This window comes from Lutra lutra, chromosome 8 (assembly GCF_902655055.1).
Source record: "Lutra lutra chromosome 8, mLutLut1.2, whole genome shotgun sequence".
Classification (NCBI taxonomy): Eukaryota; Metazoa; Chordata; class Mammalia; order Carnivora; family Mustelidae; genus Lutra; species Lutra lutra.
The window spans coordinates 110253417-110276748 of record NC_062285.1 but is presented as its reverse complement, the minus strand read 5'-3'; the positions used below and the strand labels follow the sequence as shown (position 1 = coordinate 110276748).

General features: G+C 33.6%; 1 protein-coding gene across 4 annotated transcripts in view; it reads right to left on the bottom strand.

Annotated features, from left to right (window-relative positions):
• LRRIQ1 (leucine rich repeats and IQ motif containing 1) overlaps positions 1-23332 on the bottom strand; it is a 219676-nt gene that overhangs the window by 177904 nt on the left and 18440 nt on the right. For all 4 annotated transcript variants that reach the window (XM_047743254.1, XM_047743252.1, XM_047743253.1 and 1 more), the window contains exons 7-10: positions 23135-23209; positions 17910-19532; positions 10726-10878; positions 8604-8754 (exon numbers count right to left, since the gene is read on the bottom strand). In XM_047743254.1, coding sequence (XP_047599210.1) covers positions 8604-8754; positions 10726-10878; positions 17910-19532; positions 23135-23209 — 2002 coding nt within the window. The remainder of the gene's footprint in view (positions 1-8603; positions 8755-10725; positions 10879-17909; positions 19533-23134; positions 23210-23332) is intronic.

Sequence of the window (23332 nt, the reverse complement as noted above, 5' to 3'; positions counted from 1 at the left end):
TTACTACAGATGAAAAGGGACATTTAAAAGTCATAAAATAGGTCAATTCAAAAGAAATATATAACAATTATAAATCTATATAAAATGAATAGCATGGCCTCAAAAATATTTAAAGCCAAAAAAAAGTCTCTAAGAATAAAGATCTACAACCCACAATCATCATGGGAATCATGTATATAGCTTTTTTCTATGACTATGTTAATAACATGGTCAGTAGCACATGTTGATTACAGGCAGTATGGCATAATAAAAACACAAATAGGCTCTGAGACAGACAATCCATGAATTTCAGGTCTATTCCAAAACTAGCTGTATGAATATAAAAACATTACCTAGCTTCTCTGAGTCTTTGGTCCTTTATTTGGAGTGAGGGTGATTGGGAGGATTAAAAATAATATTTGAACGTAGCTTATACAACACTTTCACATATTGGCTACTAAAAATAATAACTATTATTGTTTCCTAACAATTATCCTCAATGAAAAGTAGTAACTGTTGTGACCAAATAAGACTTCAAAGACAAATATTTGAGCTAAACTTTGAAGACGAAATAGTATATTAATACACACTTTCAAAAAAGTCTATATACAATTGATTAAACAGTAATTTGATCCAGTCAATGCATTTGGCTCAAGAGGGGGAATCTAGATGGGAAGGAAGTTAGAATAAGTTGCCCTTTCCTCCTTTAATCTTACAAGTTCTTTGCTATCAAATGAAGGAAAAATAACTGAGCAAAATAGACTTAGAGCAAGCCTTACCTTAGAATACCATTACTTTGTCAACATCTCTAAGAAAATGATTCTCTCCCAGTCAACATTTCTACTTTGTCCATTCCCCATCCCAAACAAAACAAAACAGTAGCCACAAAAATATTCAAGTGCTTCTTGCAAATTATGTAAATATAACAAATATAAAGTATCACTTAAATATTGAGTCCACTGCTTCGATATATTCTTTATTAACGCTTTAAAAGTTTCCTACACCCCACAAAATAGAACTGAAACCAAGTGTGTTTATCCCTCAAAGGGCCCTTGCCCATGGCAAAATTAGCATTTGGCTATACTTGCTACAAATATCTATTTCAAAGAATTCCTCCCACAGAAATGAGCCAATGGTCTAATAAAACATTCCTGTCACAGTGGGGGGAAAAACCTCTCCTGAAAGGAACAACAAAATTAAAGATGTTAAATTAGGCTGGAGGTTTTCACTAAATAAGTGTTTGGGAAAGGTCTGCCTCCTTTAGCTACTCAATGATTGCTATGTTTGACAGTTACGTACGAATATGCTGAGTTGCTCTTAAGATTTTCAATTTCAATGCAAAAGTTCTTCAGGATCATACATGTCGTGTGGAAACAGGAATAGTGAAACAGGAATCAGAAAACTTGGATTCTAGCCCAACCTCTGGTAGGAGTTTGAGGAAAATTATGTGAGTCTGTTTTTTCATCTGTAAACTTAAGAAGCCTAAATTGGCAGTTCTGTAAAATCCCTTTCAGCTTTGTACTGGGCATTGTTGCATTTCAAAACTGAAGAGTAAGCTAGCACCATCTAGTGGAACACAAGAAATTCACTAAGTATACAGCCGTGAAAAGCATATTGCTACAAGCAAAATATCCAGAGCTTTATTTTATTTTACTTCATTATTTTTTTTCTACTGTTCCAAAGACAACATTGGGTAACAAGAATCAAGCCAAGAAGATTTCCCCTATGAGTCAAGACCATAATCAACCTTATGTGGAAAGGTTGCATTATTTCAATATCTTTCATACTTTTATTAGTGTCACTTTTCCAGAAAACAGTATTATCTGAAAATAAAGCATCGGGGGGGGGGGTCTCCTAATACTTCTACCTATTTATAATATTTTCTAGGAATGTATCACCTGAAATTTATAAATTAACAAATTAATTGTTGGCATTAAAGAAACATGTTTTTCGAATAAAAGTTTTCTTCACGTATCAGAGATAGAAGCTTCATGAATGAGAAGATAAAAAATAAATTTGTTCTTACACAGTAATCATACTTATTTTCATTTTTACTCAATAGTCAATAAATGAAATATAGCAATTTATTCCGATTCCCTTTCCCTATATAAATATCACTAGATAATCTCGGTGAAAGTCAGGATATTCATTTGTTTTGTTTATTGCTGCATCCTCAGCAATATTTTAGTACTGTGTACTAGAATATTAGAATTTCCAGGCAATATTCTAGTGCCTGGAAAAGTGCTTATACATAGTAGGTGTTCAATAAATCTCTTCATTATCAAATTTATTAATCAATGAACCTTAAAATTTTTACTTATTTCAGCATAAAGAGTTTTAATATGCTCTAATAAAATAGTAATAATCTTAAATGTTAAATGCATATTTATTGCAGAGGCAGTGGAATGAGGCAATTAAAAAAATCAGATACTAGGAATAGACTTGAGTTTCAAATCCTGGCTCTATCATTTACTAACTATATGATCTTAGATAATTTATTTAACCTCTCTGTGCCTCAATTATTACCTGGGGTGTGGGAGAAGCATTTAATAGTAACTAACTCATTGCAGTTATATGAATTAAATGTATAAAGCACATAAATATATGGTCGTTTAAAAAGTAATCTATTACTATATTTATCATGTTAAGTTGTATTTTTTCCTGTAAATAAGATTCATAAAACAATTTCATCATATGGCATGAATTTTTTCAAATTAATTCACTTTCAGAACGTTTCTCTTAGAAAGTCATTAAAATCCAACATAAAAACAGAAAAAAACAAAGAAAACTAGATTATAAATTATAAATCACCTATTTTTCATTTGTTTTGTCTATTTGTTAAAAAACTAAGTCAAAAATACTGTCTCAAAATATGAAAAACTTCTCAGAGATATTCAACATCCATTCAAGGTATGTTTTTCCATATTACTTTTGGAAAACAAAATGTTTTACCAATTTTACCTGAAACTTAATTATAGGAAATTTCAGGCAAAAGAAAGCATGAAATATCATAATGATATCATAATCTTGAAATTTAAACTGCAAATCACCCAAATTAAATTGAGTTACAAAAGACAGTACAGGAAAAAAAACCTTCCAGAGGAAAAAAAATAAATAAAACATTTTAGATTAATAAAAAGTGTGAAGAAATCTGTTGTCTGATTAAAATAAATCATCAACTAAAGTGAGCTTAATAAATTAAAATTAAGAAAATATTTTGACATTCAAAATATGTAATAACTCCAGATCAAATAAAAATATTCTATAATCAAAAACATGCTATGCAAATAGAATCAATTATAGAAAATAATATTAAAATGTTATACAGTAGTCTTTAAATTAGCCACAGCACACAATATGCTTAAACATTAAATCAAACATACTTAATTTTTATTAAATTTAAAATACACAATTAACTTTACATAAATTTCCATTTATAGAATTATATTTTAAGTCATTACTTTTAAAAAAGTATACTTTACATTGCATTTCTATTTCTGTAATCAGGCAGTTTCATTAGAACAGAAAACATTTAGCATAAATAATTTCAAATGAATTTCCTTAAACAGACTGACAGTTCCTATTCTCATTCACTTAAATGCAATGAAATTCAAATAAAAATATGCATTAACGTTTTCTAATAAAAAGAGTAATTAAAGTTAAACTTACATATTAACTACTGCAATAATTACAGCTTAGTAAGAATTAGGAACAAATTAAACTTGAAACTACAAATGCAGAATACATGGTATTGCTTCCAATTTTATTTCACCTCCTTAAGAAATATTATAGCGTGGAATAGTAACCTATTAACTTATAAACACAAATCTATCTTTGTGTCCCTTCATGAGAGTTCTTAGCATCAATACATCATTGAAAGACAAAATCTATGCTTTTCCCTTAGCTCAACCAGAATCTCTGTAAGCAGTTCCTGAAGATGAAAAACAGACTCCAAACAGTCCTCAGAAAATCTACTTTTTCATGTATACTCTTCTCACACTCAATAAATACAGTGTTTTCATTGTACCCAACAGACAGCAAAGATGTCTTTTACCTTGTTTGCTCTGTACTACATAAAGATACCTCAAGTACATCAATTAATACTATGGCAGTTTCCACATAAATCTTGCAGATATCCTATCCCAGGAAATCCACTGGTTATAAGAAATCCCATACAGCCCTCCTGGCAATGAAAATGAAGTGAATGGGAGTCAAAGCATTTCTTCTCACAAACAGCCTTTTTCTTTTTTTTAAGCTTGCTTCAGTGTGTGCCAATATAGCAACATACATTATCAATGCACTTGTCTTCATTCCAACAACAACAAAATTATTTCTTTTAAACTGAAATTTTAAAATAAAAAAATTGTATCAAAAGTATCACTATTTCCATACAGGAGAAAATATGAGTAGTCCCAAAGCAAGCAGCACATACACACTGACAAATAAACACATTGAGGAGTATTATACATTTTATTTTCAAAAGTGTGCCTTGAAATGTCTGTATAAGTTTGCTTTGTGAAAACAACTGTATTTTTTCCCATATTAAAAAAAAAAATCAGAGATGATGGTGACTGCCTTGATCCAACTTTCTCCATACCTCCTCTAGAAATTCATAAAAAACAACAAGTAAATAAAAATACCCCAATCTATCTTTCCAGTGCAAATGGGAGATGAAGGAATTACAACCTGAATTTTTCTAAGTGGGATGGTAAGTATCTGTAACCAACACAATCCAGGCTAAATCTACACTGGCACAGAGGGAATACTATGGAAACTGGCCAGATATGTAAGAAATGGAGATGCTCCAGTGGTGGAAGAACCCATGTATTATCAACAAGACCTCCTTCCAGAAAGGGAGCATCATCCCAAGTGGGATAACAGTACTAACACCAAGGATATAAGTTGAATTACTAGTGCAAATGGCCATGCTCTATATGAAAAAAAAAACATTTAAAACTGGATCAAAAAATAAAACCCAAATCTATGCTGTGTATAAGTACACACCCAAAACAAAGTATTTCTAAAGTTTTGTGGGGTTTTTTTAATGACCAAGTAGACAAATACAAATAAAAAGAAAATGTCAGGCAAGGTAGAATTTAGTCTCAAAACATAAAGAGACAAAGAAGGAAACATAAATATCAAGACTAAAATTCACAATAATGATAACACAGTTAAGAATATCTACAAAACAGCATGGAGCAACACTCAAAAAATGGAAACCAAAGGATATACAAAAAGAAATAGGCTAAACAGACACATGAAAAAAGTGCTCCATATCACCCAGCATCAGGGAAATACAAATCAAAACCACAATGAGATATCACCTCATACCAGTCAGAATGGCTAAAATTAACAAGTCAGGAAATGACAGATGCTGGCGAGGATGTGGAGAAAGGGGAACCCTCCTACACTGTTGATGGGAATGCAAGCTGGTGCAACCACTCTGGAAAACAGCATGGAGGTTCCTCAAAATGTTGAAAATAGAGCTACCCTATGACCCAGCAATTGCACTACTGGGTATTTACCCTAAAGATACAAACATAGTGATCCGATGGGGCACGTGCACCCGAATGTTTATAGCAGCAATGTCTACAATAGCCAAACTATGGAAAGAACCTAGATGTCCATCAACAGATGAATGGATAAAGAAAATGTGGTATATATACACAATAGAATACTATGCAGCCATCAAAAGAAATGAAATCTTGACATTTGTGACAACATGGATGGAACTAGAGGGTATCATGCTTAGCGAAATAAGTCAATCGGAGAAAGAGAACTATCATATGATCTCCCTGATATGAGGAAGTGGAGATGCAACATGGGGGGTTAAGGGGGTAGGAGAATAAATGAAACAAGATGGGATTGGGAGGGAGACAAACCATAAATGACTCGTAATCTCACAAAAGAAACTGAGGGTTGCTGGGGGGAGGGGGATTGGGAGAGGGAGGTGGGGTTATGGACATTGGGGAGGGTATGTGCTAAGGTGAGTGCTGTGAAGTGTGTAAACCTGGCGATTCACAGACCTGTACCCCTGGGGATAAAAATATATGTTTATAAAAAGTAAAAATTAAAAAAAAGAAATAGGCTAATTAATAATAAATATATTTATACTAGCTCAACTCAGTCTATAGTGGGTCAAGTAGATATAGAAGATCTAAAACAAATGATCACCAAGCTAGAACATAAAGATAAAAATATAAACTCTATATTCCAATTAGAAATACAATGACCTCTTTCCACGTGCACATGAAACATTCCTGAAAATTGACCACATATTAGAAAACCACAATTAGTTTCAAAAAGTAGAAATGGCACAAAGATAATTCTCTCACTATATATAATGCAATAAAACTAAACAGAATAACAGCAACAACACAAAATGGTCTTACCATATAGAAATTTTAAATCTTAGCTAAAAGGCAAAATATGTCATAAAATTGTAGAACTGATGAAAACAGAGAAGTTACAGACCAAGCAGTGCTCACAGAAAAAACTATAGACTGAAATATTTACGTTAACAAGAGTGAAAAAGAATAAAAATAAAAAAGAATTAATTATTTAACTCAGAAATAGAAGGAATAAAATAATAAAGAAAGGTGGAAGGAACTGATATTAATGTGTATTAGTGGTAGGAGTGCAAAATTGTATAACCCATAAATTGTGGATGGCACTATTTTCCTAAATTACAGATGTCCTTTGCACCAGCAATATACATCGCAGAAAATTAATCTAAAGATATAACTGGTAAAGTATAAAATGATATAAGTATCAGATTAGTTATGGCAAATGTGGAAGACTGGAAACCACCAGTGTCAATCAACCAGAAACCAATGGAATAAAACCTAATCAATCTACAAAATTGAAGACTATGAAACCACGGAAAAAGAATGCTCCGAACTCCGTAACACGTTGTTAAGTGAAAGCAAGATAAAGGACAGTACCTAAAATATTCTATATTTTAATCCTAGAATTAGGATTAATATATACACATATATCTCTTGGATATATATATGTGTATATATGCATATTTAAATGTACATACATATACATATAAATGATACACATTAAATGCATACAGATGTTATATGCGCTTATGTACAAAAACATCTATATATAAAAATATATTGGAGAACAGAGTAAAAAGGACAGGGATGAAAGATCAATCTCTTTGAGTATGCCTTTTTAAATGTAGTTTGGCTTTAAAACATATATTTGTTTTATACATCAAACATAAAATTAAATCAAATGAGAAAAGTGAACTTATTCCTACTACCCCATCTACTCCCATCCCACTCCCTGAAATTTCAGTCCAGACCATATTTCCTAATGATTTTAGGATGAGGAGGTGGAAAAGATAGTACCTTTTAGGTGTCCAAAACTTAAGTTATTAGTATTGTACCATGAAAAATTTTTATCTAGTTCCTGACTTTTTAGCAATCCTTCATTATTCATTAACCATTATTTTAGCCCCTATCAAGTCCCTTGAGAATCTCACTAGTTTAAATAAAAACAAAACAAAACAAAACAAAAACCAACAGAGGATTTTAAGCCAGGTAGTAAAAAATACAATGATATTTTTTATTTTAGAATTATCACACTGCTAACAGTATAGAATTAAGTTCTTCCTTTCAGCAGAAAGAAGAGGGAAGTTGGGTAGTAAAAAGTGAAAGCATGAACAGAACACTTTCACAAAATTTGACAGCAAAGGGTAAGAGAGATGAGGCAATGGTAGAAGTGGCAAAAGGAACTGTTTGACAAATGACAGGTGATAAAAGATACAGTATCAGAGGACACTGACAATTATATTTATAAACAATAGAAGGACTGGCCTTAAGAAGGCATTCTCATTGCTGAACTGTATGGACTATAAAGTATGAGGGTGGAAACAGATATAGATAAATAGGGATACAGATATACAACTGGAGAGATGGAAAAGATTAGGGAGATTCAAACCGATGGATTTCTTTCATGTGGTGGTTGCCTTATCTAAAAAAGGAAAGGTTAGGACAAGTGGTGTGGAAAGCAAGGAAGAGAGTGATGACAGGGCTTTTTAGGGAACAGTTACGGTAGTTGCTAAGTGCAGAAAGCATAGAATCTATAAAAATATGATGGTACTGAACCAGGGTATCATATTCTCCAGTAGAGCTCAGATCACCACTAGTTAGAAAAAAAGGAAGGGGTGCCTGGGTGGCTCAGTGGGTTAAAGCCTCTGCCTTCCGCTCAGGTCATGATCTCAGGGTCCTAGGATCGAGCCCTGCATTGGGTTCTGTGCTCAGCAGGGAGCCTGTTTCCTCCTCTCTCTCTCTGCCTGCCTCTCTGCCTACTTGTGATCTCTGTCTGTCAAATAAATAAAATCTTAAAAAAAAAAGGAATAGGTAAGTGAATATACTCATTTAAGGAGCCGCTGATAACAAGCCATTTGCCACTGGTGGAAGCATATTTCCTTTATCTATATTAAAAATAGTCTTATTATTCCTTCATGTATTTGGATAAAAGATTAAGTATGGCATAAATAAAATTTAAAAATTAGTAATGGTGGCCTATTCTTGAAAAGGAATAAATGAAACAAAATGTAATCATGAGAAATAAATGTCAATAAATTCAAATTCCCTTGTTCTTACCAATTCGAGTGATTTTATTATGTGAGAGTTCAAGATTCTGGATATTAGTGCAGCCATCCAAACCATGAAAAGAAGTCAGCTGATTTTTATTAAGAAGAACAACACAGAGATTGTCCAAATTTTCACAATTGATAGTCTCAATATGGTTTTCCTAAAACAAAGAACAAATGTAATTAATTTTAGTTCAATGGCTTATTAGTGGAACATTTAAAGCTTACAAAAAGAGGAAGGATGAGATATGATCTCCAAGTAAATAACTGAATCTCTGACTTTTACGATAAACATACAGAATGTTATATTATCTAAATGAAAATATTAAGTGACCTAATAAATAATTACCTGATTTTATATTTATTAATCTTTGAAAATACAGAGAATCATAATAAAATATTTCAAACAATCTAAATGAACAAAAATGAACACTAGGTCATGGTTCCTTTAAAACTGTTAAAGAAACCAAACATTGAAAAAGTTGATATCTCCCTACTTCCCCCTTCTCAGTCCCTTTTGCTCCCTTTCTCTCCAAAGAACACCAATATTGTGAGTTAGGTATGTATCTCATGTATAGGTTTATACTTTTACTACACATACATATCTCTGTAATACATAATGTTGGTTTCAGTGTCAAGATCATGTGTCTAGGATGTAACAACAATTTTATTTTTTAAGACCTCAGAAAAATAAATGGGCTTTTAAGAATCTTAAGCGTGTAGTCCCACAGCATCCCTCTCAAATATATTTATAAGCATAGCCTTTGTCTAATGGAGGAAACTTAATAAAAAGCATAAGAAATCCACAAAGTTTTCAAAGAAAATCACATTTGGTGGAAGCACTGTGTGAACTGAGAAGAATATAAGTCAAATGAAAAGAAGCTTCTAGCCTACCACCCCACACCTCTTCTATGGCAAAGAAACAGGCTCAGGAAAAATCTCAGCTGCGACTAGTATGTCTTGTAGATAAAGAAGTATGCCTTGAGAATGTCAAAACCCCAGTGGGCAGAACCAGGGGTCACAGAAAACCATCTTCATTGAGCAGAACCAAGCCCTTATTAAGGAAATGAGGATATGTGCTCAGCTATGGAATAGGGACACATGAGCTTCTTGTTTTCTTTCATTTTGAATGGAATAGCTATTGTAATTAATCAAACCTATCTCACCACTGTATTGTGAGTGTGGGGATGGGACAGGAGGAGAGAAGATACTTTTCATTGTATCTCACAGATCTCTGAGTTGAAAGAGTGCTACCTGAGCAGATCACCTCCACCTGGATCTGAGATAGATGAGAAAATTTTGTGCTTCAAATCTAAGTCTGAGGCCACAAGGTTGGTGAGATTTAGGGGTCTCTGGGACATGAGTGTATTTTGAATGTGGGATGGATGTGACTCCTTAGGAGCCAGAGGGTAGACTGTGGTAGACTGTTACTTTGCCCCAATAAACCTCACATCCCAACATTCACAAATCCACCCAGCTCCCCTCCCATACAAATTCAGGTTTGGCCAATAGAACATTAGCTAGTATAATGCCAGCAGATGTCTGAAAAACACCTGCATATTGGAGCTTGTCTTTTTTGGAATGCTCACTCTTGCAATTGGGCCACTCTATAGAGAAACCCCAAAATGAAAGAGACAGAGACACAGATACACAGAGAGAGAGAGAAGAAAAGAAAGAGAAATTAAAATTCTAACCTCCCAAGGCACGAGACAAGGCATTTTGGACATTCCAGCCCCCACTCCAAATTACATAAAAGACCCAGGCAACAAGACACAAATCAGAAGAAATACCCAGACAAGCCTGACCTCAATTCATGGCTGGCCCACAGAACCATGAGAAAATAAAATGGTGGTTGTTATAACTTACAATAATAAAATGGAAAACGGATTTATGTTTATATTTCAGCAATGACAATTTTGAAGAAATAGTTACTATATAAACAATAACCAATAACTTAGGTTCTAAAGATGTCAAGGATCAAACAAAAAGTAATAAAAACAATAACTATATCATCTGCAAATAGAGAAGTGATTTTCAGGCCATACTTCCTAATCTTCTTTCCTCAACAGTTCTCACAAATTTTGTTTTCTATTTTATTATAGGATAAATAATGAGGAGAAGAGAGGACATACCTGGGCATCAATATGCTTCAGTTTTTTGCAGTTACTCAGGCTGTGCAAAGAAATTAATCCACAGCGTCGAAGAGACAAAAACTGAAGATTTGGACACTCTGCTAGTGTGGAGAGACTACAACCTGGCAAATCTTGAAATGTAACTGTTGTGACCTAGAGAATTCAAGAAAATGGGATTACATAACATTATCTAACAATAATGAATATAAACTATATCAGCCTTGCAAAATTCCTTTTTAAAAATTCATTAAGGAATGCCTGGGTGGCTCGGTGGGTTAAGTGTGTCTGCCTTTGACTCAGTTCATGATCCCAGCATTGTGGGATCAAGTCTCACATCAGTCTCCTTGCTCAGGTTGGAGCCTGCTTCTCCCTCTCCCTCTGCCTGCCACTCCACCTTGTGAAGTGCTCTCTCTCTGTGTCAAATAAATAAATATTTATTTATTTTAAAAATCTTTAAAAAAAAGTCATCAAAAAAACTAATGATATATATCAAAATTGCATTTGTTAACAATTCACTTTCAATTAAGCTATCTGGTTCTCATTTGTTCCTCACATAGAAAGGCAAAATAATGCAATCATCCATGACCAACTCAAGTTCAAAAGTCATATGCATAGAAGCAATAATAAAATCATCTATTAGCTCATTCGCTGATATTTCACCAAATTCACTTTGTGTGAATTATTTTGGCACTATTTTCAAGATTGTACTACACAAATGCTTATTGTATCAAACAAATGCTTGATACTATCAAACACAGGATACTGTGCTTGACAGTATCCTAGGGATACCTGGGTAGAAATAGTAACAGGAGCCACAATATGTCAGGGGATAGATTCTGTGTCCAACCTGCCATGATTCAATTAAAATGACTCAACTACCTTCCAAAAACAAAGAAAGCCTGAGAAATTATAGGACCTGGAATAAATAGGACCATGCAATAATAATTAAACCATGTAATAAAAATAGCTTTCTATTACAAGTTCACTGGTATGAATCATTCCTTACTGGCACGAATCATTCCTTACTGTTGAATAATGTAATATACTCAGAGCATATAGTATCTCTGATGTAACATAGCATGAATGGCATTTTTCTGGTATTTTCAAACATTTTGAAGACTATATTATGAAATTTCTTATTATTGAAATATCATTGTGGACTCAATAATTCACAAAGGTTTTTCTTAAAGCATTTTCCTGTCATTTTGGTTTTAGTCTGTTTAACTAAAGAAAATTCAGTATCAAAGAATGTACTCAATTTTATGGTATATATACTAAGAACTACACTTATAGTGGCACAGGAATATGTCACATAATGGGAATATTTCCAGATTACTGAAAAGCACTCTACTTATTAAACTCAAGAGCTCTCACATAAAGAAAATGGCAGAGAAATAAGTATAGCATGTTGGTTCTTCACTATAATTAAGTACATGAATGGAAATAACTATATATGTTAAATTTGTTATAGTAAGAATTATTTCATATTGTCATATCAAAAATCCTAAGGCCAGGTTTCTCATATACTGAAAAACAACTTTAACATTATTAGCTTTATAGGAAGAGTCTGGTATATATCATACTGAATCAGAATTTTTTTTTTAAAGATTTTATTTATTTATTTGACAGAGAGGGATCACAAGTAGGCAGAGAGGCAGGCAGAGAGAGAGAGAGGAGGAAGCAGGCTCCCCGTTGAGCAAAGAGCCCGATGCGGGGCTCGATCCCAGGACCCCAGGATCATGACCTGAGCCGAAGGCAGAGGCTTTAACCCACTGAGCCACCCAGGCGCCCCCGAATCAGAAATTTTAAAAATGTACTATTGTAATTTAAAGCATTATTGCTTCAGAAAAAGCTATAAGAGTCTTAAGAACAGTAACCTCTCTTCCTTCGGAACATTTCCTGTGCATTAAGTTAAACTAAAAGTTTTAAATTTACGGATTTATGTAAGTGAATGGGAAGACCATATGTTCGTGGAGATATAAAGAAGGGATTAAGTCCACTCCTTGCTTTGAGTAGCAAAAGTTATAAACAATGTTTTTCAAACTTCAGGTGAATAAGTTTCTCATTTCATAATTATTTCAGGAATATCTCAGTTATTCATAGTCTAAAATGACTTTTGAAACAAATTTATATTTTATGGTTTTTCAGAAAGAAAAATATTCATCCATTTGTGGCAAAAAAAAAAAAAAAACCTGCTGTGTATTACCCATTTTATTTGTCCACAAAGAGAACTTATAAATTCTGTAACTGGGAAGCTAGCTGTATACTAACAAGTAAACACACAATTTGGAACTAAGCATTTAAAAACCAAAAACTCCACAACTGTAGTTTTATAGTAACAAATGGTTCTCTACCTTCTTATTTATATTATCCTGCCTGACATAATCATACACTGCTTAAAATCACCTACGGAAATGGTTAGATTCCAGTTTTTATGGTGGTAATTTCTCTAGTTAGTTTAATTACAGTACAGGAGTGACAACTGTTGCAGAGTCATTATTAATGGTATCTACTTTCGAATATAAGGTATTTCATAATATTTCCTCCTCCCTTTTATGGAAGATTTTTAAAATTTCCTTACGATACAGTAATTTTTTTAAAAGATTTTATTTATTTATTTGACAGACAGAGATCACAAGTAGGCAGAGAGGCAGGCAGAGAAAGAGGAAGGGAAGCAGGCTCCCTGCTGAGGAGAGAGCCCAATGCAGGGTTCAATCCTGGGACCCTGGGATCATGACCTCAGCCAAAGGCAGAGGCTTTAACCCACAGAGCCACTCAAGCACCCCAATGATATAGTAATTTATTATCTATCCTACCTTAGGTTTTTCCAAACATATGAGATCAAAATAAATTTTTATATTAATCATTTGTTGATACATGCATGTCAATAATCATATAAATAACTGCTTTATGCTCCAAATAGTAAGGTCAATATAGAATTAGTACTTACAGGTGTTCATCACTGCATGGTCTGTTGAAAAAGAGCAATTGGAGCATAGTGGATGTTCACTAAATGTTTCAGAAATAAATGAATAATAAATTGCCCTATGGCAAAACTAAAATACAGCATTCATAGTTTCTTTCCTTAATAAAGGGTAATAGAAAGATATTTCAAAAACTAGTATTTTCAGGTTCTCATAACTTAAACTCTTCTACCTACAGAACTTATGACTCATTCATTTTATCTTAATAAAAGATAATAAATCAATTTATTACTTAATCATCCATATTTCCCCAAATCCTTAACAGATCATGGTACATAGGTACATGACCTAAAATAGCTATGTAATTTTAGAGATTTCACTTTCGATTATTCTTGAGTTCAATGCAAGGAGTGCCAGTCATTTATGGTAGACTATAATACAAAAATAGTGAAAGCAGTACTCTTGGTTTTTCTTTTTGCAGAACATCTGTTCAGAGATAAAATTTTATATCGCTTCAATCTAAAGAAATAACATTTAAAAAATCAGCTGCAAGAGACTGAATCTGAGGTATGATAACCGGATTAAATGAAGCAGAATCTAACTTCTAGTAGCTCATGTACCAATACAACACCAGTTTATTAGAATTTGCCTTGTATAAAATGTGAGACATTCTGATCTAAAAGCTAGTAACAGCTAAAATGTTATTCTTCATGTCATGTTATAAAGCCATATAAAAAAATCCTTAAATTCAGCACCCTCTTTTTATGATTATTTAAATCAAGTAATCATTAGTAGCAAGACACCAAAAATAAAAGAAAAATAAATTAGTTAGAACACTAAAACTAGAAAACAATATAATATTAGTTGTGTATAATCTCTGCTTGAGATCCAAGTTTGATAATGACTATTACATATACTAGGAGCCCTAGACTATATTCTTTGTATATGTTATTTTATTTATTTTTTTTAAGATTTTATTTATTTATTTGTTAGAGAGAGAGAAAGAGAGAGCACAAGCAGGCGGAGTGCCAGGCAGAGGCAGAGAGAGAAGCAGGCTCCCCTCTGAGCAAGGAGCCCGATGCAGGACTTGATCCCAAGACCCTGGGATCATGACCTGAGCCGAAGGCAGCGGCTTAACCCACTGAGCCACCCGGGCATCCCCATATATGTTATTTTAAAATTCAACAATCCTATCCAATAGATATTGCTCTTCCCAGTTTATAGAAGACAAAACGGAGGCTCAAAAAGGTCAAGCACCTTGCCCAACATGACACAACCAATAAATAGCAGAAATAAAATCAGGACACTGATCTTACTTGACAGAGGGCTTATTAGTACTTTATTGAATTATACTCAAATAATTTTTATATTAATTCCCTTTTTAATTAATATACTCTATCTAAATTGTGAAGCTAGCAGTAACACAGAGATAAGATTAAGATTCAGTCAGATTATTTATTCATCCACTTGTCCATCTTCCCACTTAACCACCCCACAGTCAAGTAATGAAAACCACTGTTGTCTGACAAATTGTAAAGAAACATAGACAAGAGTCAGACCGGATTTCATGTGCTGAAAGCGAAAAATTAATATAAGCAAAATGAATTCATCACTGGGTGAAATTCTAGAAGAGTAAACTTTTCTAAAGGTCTTCTCTAGAAGGACCTTCCAAAGATAGCAGTGGGTGAACAAGGTAAGGATAAAGATGTGAAGCCTTAGCAAATCAAAGTAAGAGACTTAGGGATGAGGAACAGTAGTGAATAAAGACACCAGTATAAACCCATCTCCCAGGGTCATTACAAGATGGCATTTTATAACACTTCTGTATTTATAGACATATTCATAAATACTTTTCAACTTTATACTGTACACTTGATGCCTCAAAGAAAAATGAAATGTTCAAAATAATTGCTTGAGCAGTAGTCAGAAGATTACAGTGCCTTTTACAACATTTTTAATCATATTAATCCATGGGCCAGCACCAAAGCATCATCCAGGAGCACTGCAAAAATGCAGAACATTGGGGCACCTAGGTGGCTCAGTCAGTTAAGCCTCTGCCTTTGGCTCAAGTCATGATTTCAGGGTCCTGGGATGGAGCCCCACGTCGAGCACCTTATGGGGTTCTATGCCCAGTGGGGAATCTGCTTCTCCCTCTCCCCCTGTCGTTCTCTCTTTCAAATAAATAAAATCTTTTTTTTTAAAGTGGAGAACATTGAGACTGATCACCAGACCCAATGAATCAAAATTAGCATTTTAACAAATTCCCAGGAGATCTGTATACACATTCCAGTTTGCGGGGACCTGCCTTAAGAAGCAAAAGGAGTAATCCTTACTTTATGTATATTGACAAGAGTTTCACAAAAGGAACAGAGTGGATAGGAGAAGAAACACCAAGGGGACAGGTTCACACATCTTAACTTCCTCAGCGCTCTTCTCATTGAACAGAGCAGAGACTTACAATGAAAAAGAGCACTGCTGTTTTCCTAACTTCAGTTTACTCTAGAAACAAGCACACGGTGAGCATGAAGCTGTCACTTATGCCTGGCTCAAACAGATACGTATAGGAAAATTACCCGAAATAAAAGTTAGTAGTTAATGTTACCAATTCAGAAAGCCTACACCAACATCTTGGGGAAAGTAGAAAAAGAATGATTTCAGAGATAACATAGCCAAAGAAAATAATTAATAGAAGACCTAATGAGAGATTCTATATGTAGCTCTATAGATCTGATGGATATGAAAATACATTGCCTAGGAAACAGAGGAACTTCAAAGTAGTTCTTGTTCCTTATACCGCTTTTTCACATCCCAGAGATCTCTTTAACGCCCACTATCTTATTATCCTTCTAAAGAATACCATGAAATCTTATTTACAGCAATTACCAAAATCTATAGTAATGTAATTGGCATTTTGTTTGTTTGTGTAAAGCCTTTTTGTATACCAGAGTCACCTCCATAATGTCAACGACTGGGGTTTCTTTCTGTCCCTAGTCCAACAATAAATATTGATCCATCATATTGGACAGATAAATATTTGCTGAGTGAATAAATTAAAAATTCATATATATATATTAACTTGGGTGTTTCCTTTCCTAGGCATCTCTCTATATCAAAAAACTAAATACATTTTATTGAATACATTTCGGTTTCAGGCCTTAGTCAGATACATGTATTTTAATCCTAAGTCCTTTCTAGTGTTGTACTATTTGAAATATTCTTTCCTGGTTTTCTACACATTTGTTAGTTTCTGATTTTTTTAAAAAATATTTTGTTGGGGCACTCGGGTGGCTCAGTGGGTTAAGCCTCTGCCTTTAGCTGGGGTCATGATCTCGGGGTCCTGGGATAGAGCCGCACATTGGGCTCTCTGCTCAGCAGGGAGCTTATTTACCCCCCCCCCTCTCTCTCTGTATGCTGTTCTGCCTACTTGTGATCTCTGTCAAACAAATAAAATCTTTAAAAAATTTTTTTGTTTATTTAGTTGAGAGAAAGAGAGAACAGGGTCATGAGCACACATAGTGGGGGGAGGGGCGGGAGGGAGAGGGACAAGCAGACTCCCTGATGAGCAGAGAGTCCAATGCAGGGCTTACCCCAGGACCCTGGGATCATGACCTGAGCCTAAAGCAGACACTTAACCGAATGAGCCACCCAGGCGCCCATTAGTATTTGTCTTAATTTTGGATGAAAATATGGGCTTTATAAACATATAAAATTCACAGTGGTTGGTGGTGATTATTTAAATTTCAGACATATATGCACTGTGCTTATATAGCACATGACTAAATATGTTTCCATATGGAAATTCTAGAGTCTTCTATTATAAGCCCTTCTTTCACAGCCCTTGTCAGATACAGAGAAATCCACTTCATTCCAAAAGGAGCCAGTAGGTGGTGGTGTGCCCAAGACTATAGCAAACTAACTGAATGTCAATTTTAGGAATTTCCTTCTCTAATTCAACACTAAATTCCCAGATACTTCCACTCTCAGAAGCTTAATAATGGCTACAGGACCCTTGAACATAGCTTCAAGATATAAATCAAAACTTTCTGTAGTGCTACACTGAGGGAGAAGATGCCCTGAAGAATTTTAATCAAGAAGATCTTTTAAATACATCCCTCTCAAATGGGTCAATATTTCATTACCAATTTCACCAATTAAGAGACAAAATTCTTGGATACAATGCCTTCTACTGATATTTAAAGTTACATTTCAGAGGATCAATTGTAGTTAAATATGAAAAAGTATTATAAAGTTATAAAATACCTGCTGTAAAGTCTTCCAAGGGCCACATCGAAGAATTTCTAACGTATTCAAAGGAGTCATCATGTTGGCTGGGCATTTTACAGGTCTCTTCCTCTGAACAAATATTTTTTGTTGGTTTTGTTTGAAAATTTCAAACCAAGGTTTATGTGATTTTATCCAAGCTAGCCTCTTTTCTTCAATAGAAGATAGAAGTGTTGGCTTTGATAAACAACAGGTCACAATACTTTCACATTCAGCTCTATCTTCATGACATTCTTCTGGGATTTCTTTAAATTGAGACTTAAGAGAGTTTATTTCTTTAAAAATTAAGGAGCTTTTTGCATTATAGCTACCCAAGTCTTCACAAAGACCATTTCTACCGAAAATATAATCTTTCTCATTTATTTTGCCTTCTATAGTTACCATGGAATTACTGCTGTTAAAAATCACATCACTATTCAGAGCATTGCCTTTTGGGACCTCCTCGGTTTCCTTGGATTTTAAATCAATTTCTTTTTCTTGTATTGTTTTATTTTCCCCTATAACTTCAGAATTTTCTAATTTTAGTGCTTGCTGCTTCATTGAAACTACTGAAATATTATTCTCTTCATATAATGTTCCATTCTGTTCTGTTAGCTCTTCTTTTTCTGCTTTTTGTATCTTATTCTGTTGATTATCTTGGATTATTTCCCATGCTTCATTGTTTTTCACCTTGTTAATTTCTTCATTATGTCCTAATATTATTTGGGTATCTTGTCTCATATTCTCATTTATGGCAGTTTTCATATGTTCCCCTTTTTGTATTTGAAGCTTTAATTCTTGCATCTGAAACTGCTCTTTCACATTTTCTTTTAGATCTGGCTTTTCCAATTCAGTTTTTTTGTCTGTATTTTCACATTTTCTTTCTTCCTTTACAATCTTTTCAGAATATTGTTGTTTTGCCAGGTTTTCATTTTTTACTTTAAATTCTGCCAAAATTGCCTGTTTTACAATAGGATCTTTTGATTGCACTTGTATTGATTCTTTTAATACTAGCTGTCTATCTACATTCTCTGTCCTATTTGATTTTTCAAGTAGCCAGAGGGCAACATCTTCCCATTTCTTTGACTTTTCATCTCCTACCTTTTTGGCTATGTCATCCTTATTCTTTGATGTAACTTCAACAGTCAAATTCTCAATATTATATTCATCTTTCTTTAATGCTCTACTTATTATTAGCTGTTTGTGTGCATCTTCTCTTAATCTTAATCTTTCCTTGCTTAGTAGTTGCTCTTTTTCTCTTCTTATGATGGTCTTTTTTTCTTCATATTCTTTTTCTCTCTTCCTCCTTTCCTCCTGCTTCTGCTTTTTTCTCTCTTCTTCTACCTTTTGTTCTTCCTCCAATCTTTTTAGTTTTTCTTCTTCCATCTGACGTATTTTTGCTTCCTTTTCTTTCCACTCTTGTGCTTTCCTTTTCTTACTTTCTAATTGTTCTTTTATGATGGGGTTATATTTTTGGTAGGCCACAAAGGCTTTATATTTAGCCTGAATTGTTACAGCTGCATTATGCTGCCGTTTTAACAAACGCGTTTTTTCTTTTTCTTGTAGATCTTTAAATCTTGTTCTTTCTTCTTCCATTTGTAAATGCAAGCTTTTAATAAACTCCTAAAGTAAAGTAAGATAAATAGTAGTCAGCATAAACTAAAGATATTAAAATATCATCTAAAATACAGACTGAAAACAAATAGTAAAATTGAAATCACAAGGAAGTTGCTATAAAATTCACTTAAAAGAACTAAAACCATTTAAAGGGAATTAATCTTCTAAAATACTTGGGAGTTTTAATCATGTTAGTAAGTTGATATTCTAATATTATAGCTATACTAAGCCACCCAAATATAAATTGAGGAATTCCTTGAAGATAGAGAGCATATGAAATCAGAATGACAGAGAAAAAGCCAGAGAAACCACAAGCCAAAATTTGTGTAGGTGAAGAGGACTTCAAACTTTCTGAGATGGTAGTTCTGATAAAGGGGACTCCCAGAGCTAGCACAGACTGCAGAAGCAGGGGATTATTGGGTGAGATTTATGATACCAGGAAGGCAAGGTAGAACATACATATAAGCAATATGAAGAACTAGCCTTGTCACATATTTTATCCTTTCTCAACTATGGAGAGAGCTGATAAGCACATATTGCATTAAATGAGATCGTTTGGAGTTAGGTGAGAAAAATGTCATTGTCACTATAGAGTCCTAAAACAAAAGTAAACAAATTAAGCAAATATTTGAGGAAAACTAACATAAAGGATGTGAGGCAATCAAAATAGTTCAATAAACAGAAGGAAGCACTAGTTTCTGAGAAAAGAGAGCAATTAAACTAAATTAAGAATTTACAAAAAAAATTTTTAGGAAAAATATGTTTAAATAAAAATAACTTCACATAAAAATGAAAATGCAAGCGATCAAATAAAAAAATATGACTCACGCAAACAAAAATTCAAGATAGAATGGCTTAAATAGGTGTTGGCTAAATGAAAACTTCCAAATTACACACTTTCCTGGAACAACATACAAAATAACAAAGATATGAAATCTATGACACAGACTTTCAGGTATAAAGACAAGGAACACAGAAACTCCAATCTGACTAGTAGGAGTTACAACTAAAGATCTGAGAAAAAGGGGAAAAAAATTAGAAAAATATTTTCAGGGACACGGGTGGCTCAGTAGGGTTCAGTGTCTGACTCTTGATTTAGGCTCAGGTCATGACCTCAGGATCCTGGGATTGAGCCCTACATTGGCCTCTGCACTCAGTGGGGAGTCTGCTTCAGGATTCTTTCTCCCTCTGCCCTCCTCCCACCCCACCCTGGCACTCTCTCACTCTCTAAAATAAATAAATACATCTTAAAAAAAAAAAAAGAAAAATGTTTTCTAAACCAAAAAAGGTTGGAAGATAAAGAGTTAACTTTTCATGCATGCATATAGACAAACACACTGATACCTCACATGGAAGCTAGCAATATTTCAGAACCCTAAGGAATTAAGCTCCATGAAGGCAGCATTTTCCATTCTATCCAGTGCTATACCTTGAACACTCAGAAGCGCCTGGCACAAAATAAGGTATCAGTAAATATGTACGATAAATGTAAAATGTGAAAAATCTAAAGGCTTCAAAAGAATGTAAGGAATGAGTATCAAATTTACAATGATAATAGGCAAAAATATACAAATATGCAATGGAGTTATATCTTTAAATTGTTAAAACCAAATGGTAATAAATCTGGATTCTATATGCCAGGAAAGGAATCGTTCAGTTGTTAAAGCAAAATAAAAAAAAATATTTTCAAGTGTGCAAACACTGAGAAAAGTTGTTATCCAAAAATGTTTCAACAAGTATTTAGGCATACAGGAAATGAAAACTGAGACCAGAAATCAGGGGATGACTCAGGATTCAAAGAACACTAATGATCAAAGAAACCATTAACACTTAACAGTTAAATTGTTTTGTTCTATTATCTTCTTTCCATCATTTCACTTAAGAAGTCAGCTATTGGGGCACCAGGGTGGCTCAGTGGGTTAAGCCTCTGCCTTTGACTCAGGTCAGGATATCAGGATCCTGGAATCGAGCCCCTCCAGGGAGCCTGCTTCCCTGCCCCCTCTCAGCTTCCCTCTCTGCCTACTTGTGATCTCTGTCTGTCAAACAAATAAATAAAACCTTAAAAAAAAAAAAAAAGTCAGCTATTGGTTTACTGTTGGTCCTTTTAGGTAATGTGCTTTTTTGCTCCAGCAGCTTTTATAACTTCTCCCGCCTTGTCTTGAATTTCAATAATTATACTATTCAATTCCCAGGTGTGATTTTCTCTGTATTGATTGTGTTTGGAGATCATTAATCAACTTTGAGTGTTCAGCCTGAATTTCTTTTAAACTATCTCAACTATTATTTCTTTACCCATTGTTTTTACTTCATTCTTTTTCTCCTATCCTTCCAAGATGACTATTACATACATTTTATCTTTTCACTATATATCACGTTATTTCTTGTACTCTCTTCTGCTTTCCAATTTTTTTGTCCTCTTTGTGCTTTAATTTGGACATTTTCTATTGACCTTGCTTGTTTCACTAATGCTGTCATCAAACAGATGCACCGAATCTTTAATTTATATTCTAAACTTTTCAACTCTATAATGTACATTTGATACTTCATTGTAGATTCTACTTCTCTTTTCCTATCACCTCTCTGTTAAGCATCTTGCTATTGTATGACAGTTATAGGTATTTTAATGGCTCTCCTAACTCCAAGATTTGGGTTTACCTGTAGGTAAGCTACTATTGTCTTTTTTTGTCCCTTGTCATTCATCTGAACTGTCTGTTCACATGCATCTAACCAACATGTTAATTTAAATATGCACAGTAGAGAAAATCATATTATAATATATAACATTATTAAATCAATACACTGTACCCTTTAAATTTACACAGTGTTAAATATCAAGTATATATTTTTCTTAAAAGATGGGTAGTAAACCTTTTTTTTTTTTTAGAAAAAGATGGATAGTAGGAGTGTGATTATATAAAGAAAAGACTTGAAAGACTAAGAAAGATAATATGTTTAGTCAGATAACAGGATTATAAGAAATTTTATCTACTTCATGCTTATACTTAAAATTTTATATAAAATCTTTGAGGTAGGGGCACCTGGGTGGTTCAGTGGGTTAAAGCCTCTGCCTTCAGCTCAGGTCATGATCCCAGGATCTTGGGATAGCCCCGCATCCCTGCTCAGCGGGGAGCCTGCTTTCCCCTCTCTGTGCCTTTGCCTGCCTCTCTGCCTACTTGTGATCTCTGTCTGTCGAATAAATAAATAAAATCTTTTAAAAAAATCTTTGAGGTAAATAACCTTATAACATAATAAATGTGTCATCAGAATGATCTTAAATTCAAAGGCATTATTTAACATATTCAATTGTGTTCAAGAAATGACCTTTCATAACCATATTCAATCATAGTGAAATATTTATAATAGTATGTTTCCTCAAACCTTAAAAAATTATAGAATTACAATTTTATATAGACATGTTCATTCACTAAACCAGTTTATTTTAATATTTAGGACATTATATTTCAAGGAGAATTTCTGATGATTAATATTTAAAGCTTTAGTAAATTAAATCCTATACCAGACAAGCAATATTACGTCCATTTCAATTACAATAATCTATTTCAAATGAAGAATGATTATTGTAATGATTAAAAACAAGAAATAGTTACCTCGTGCTTTTTAAATTTCTCTTTCCACAGTTTCTCTTCTTTATGGAGTTCATCATTCATCTTGTCCTGTTCTTGCTGAACATATGGTAATACTGAGTTATTATATTCAAATATCAAAAAATATTATGTTCATTATATTTGATTCTGACAACAAATATTTATAAATAATAGTTAAAGATAACAACTCACCCAATGATA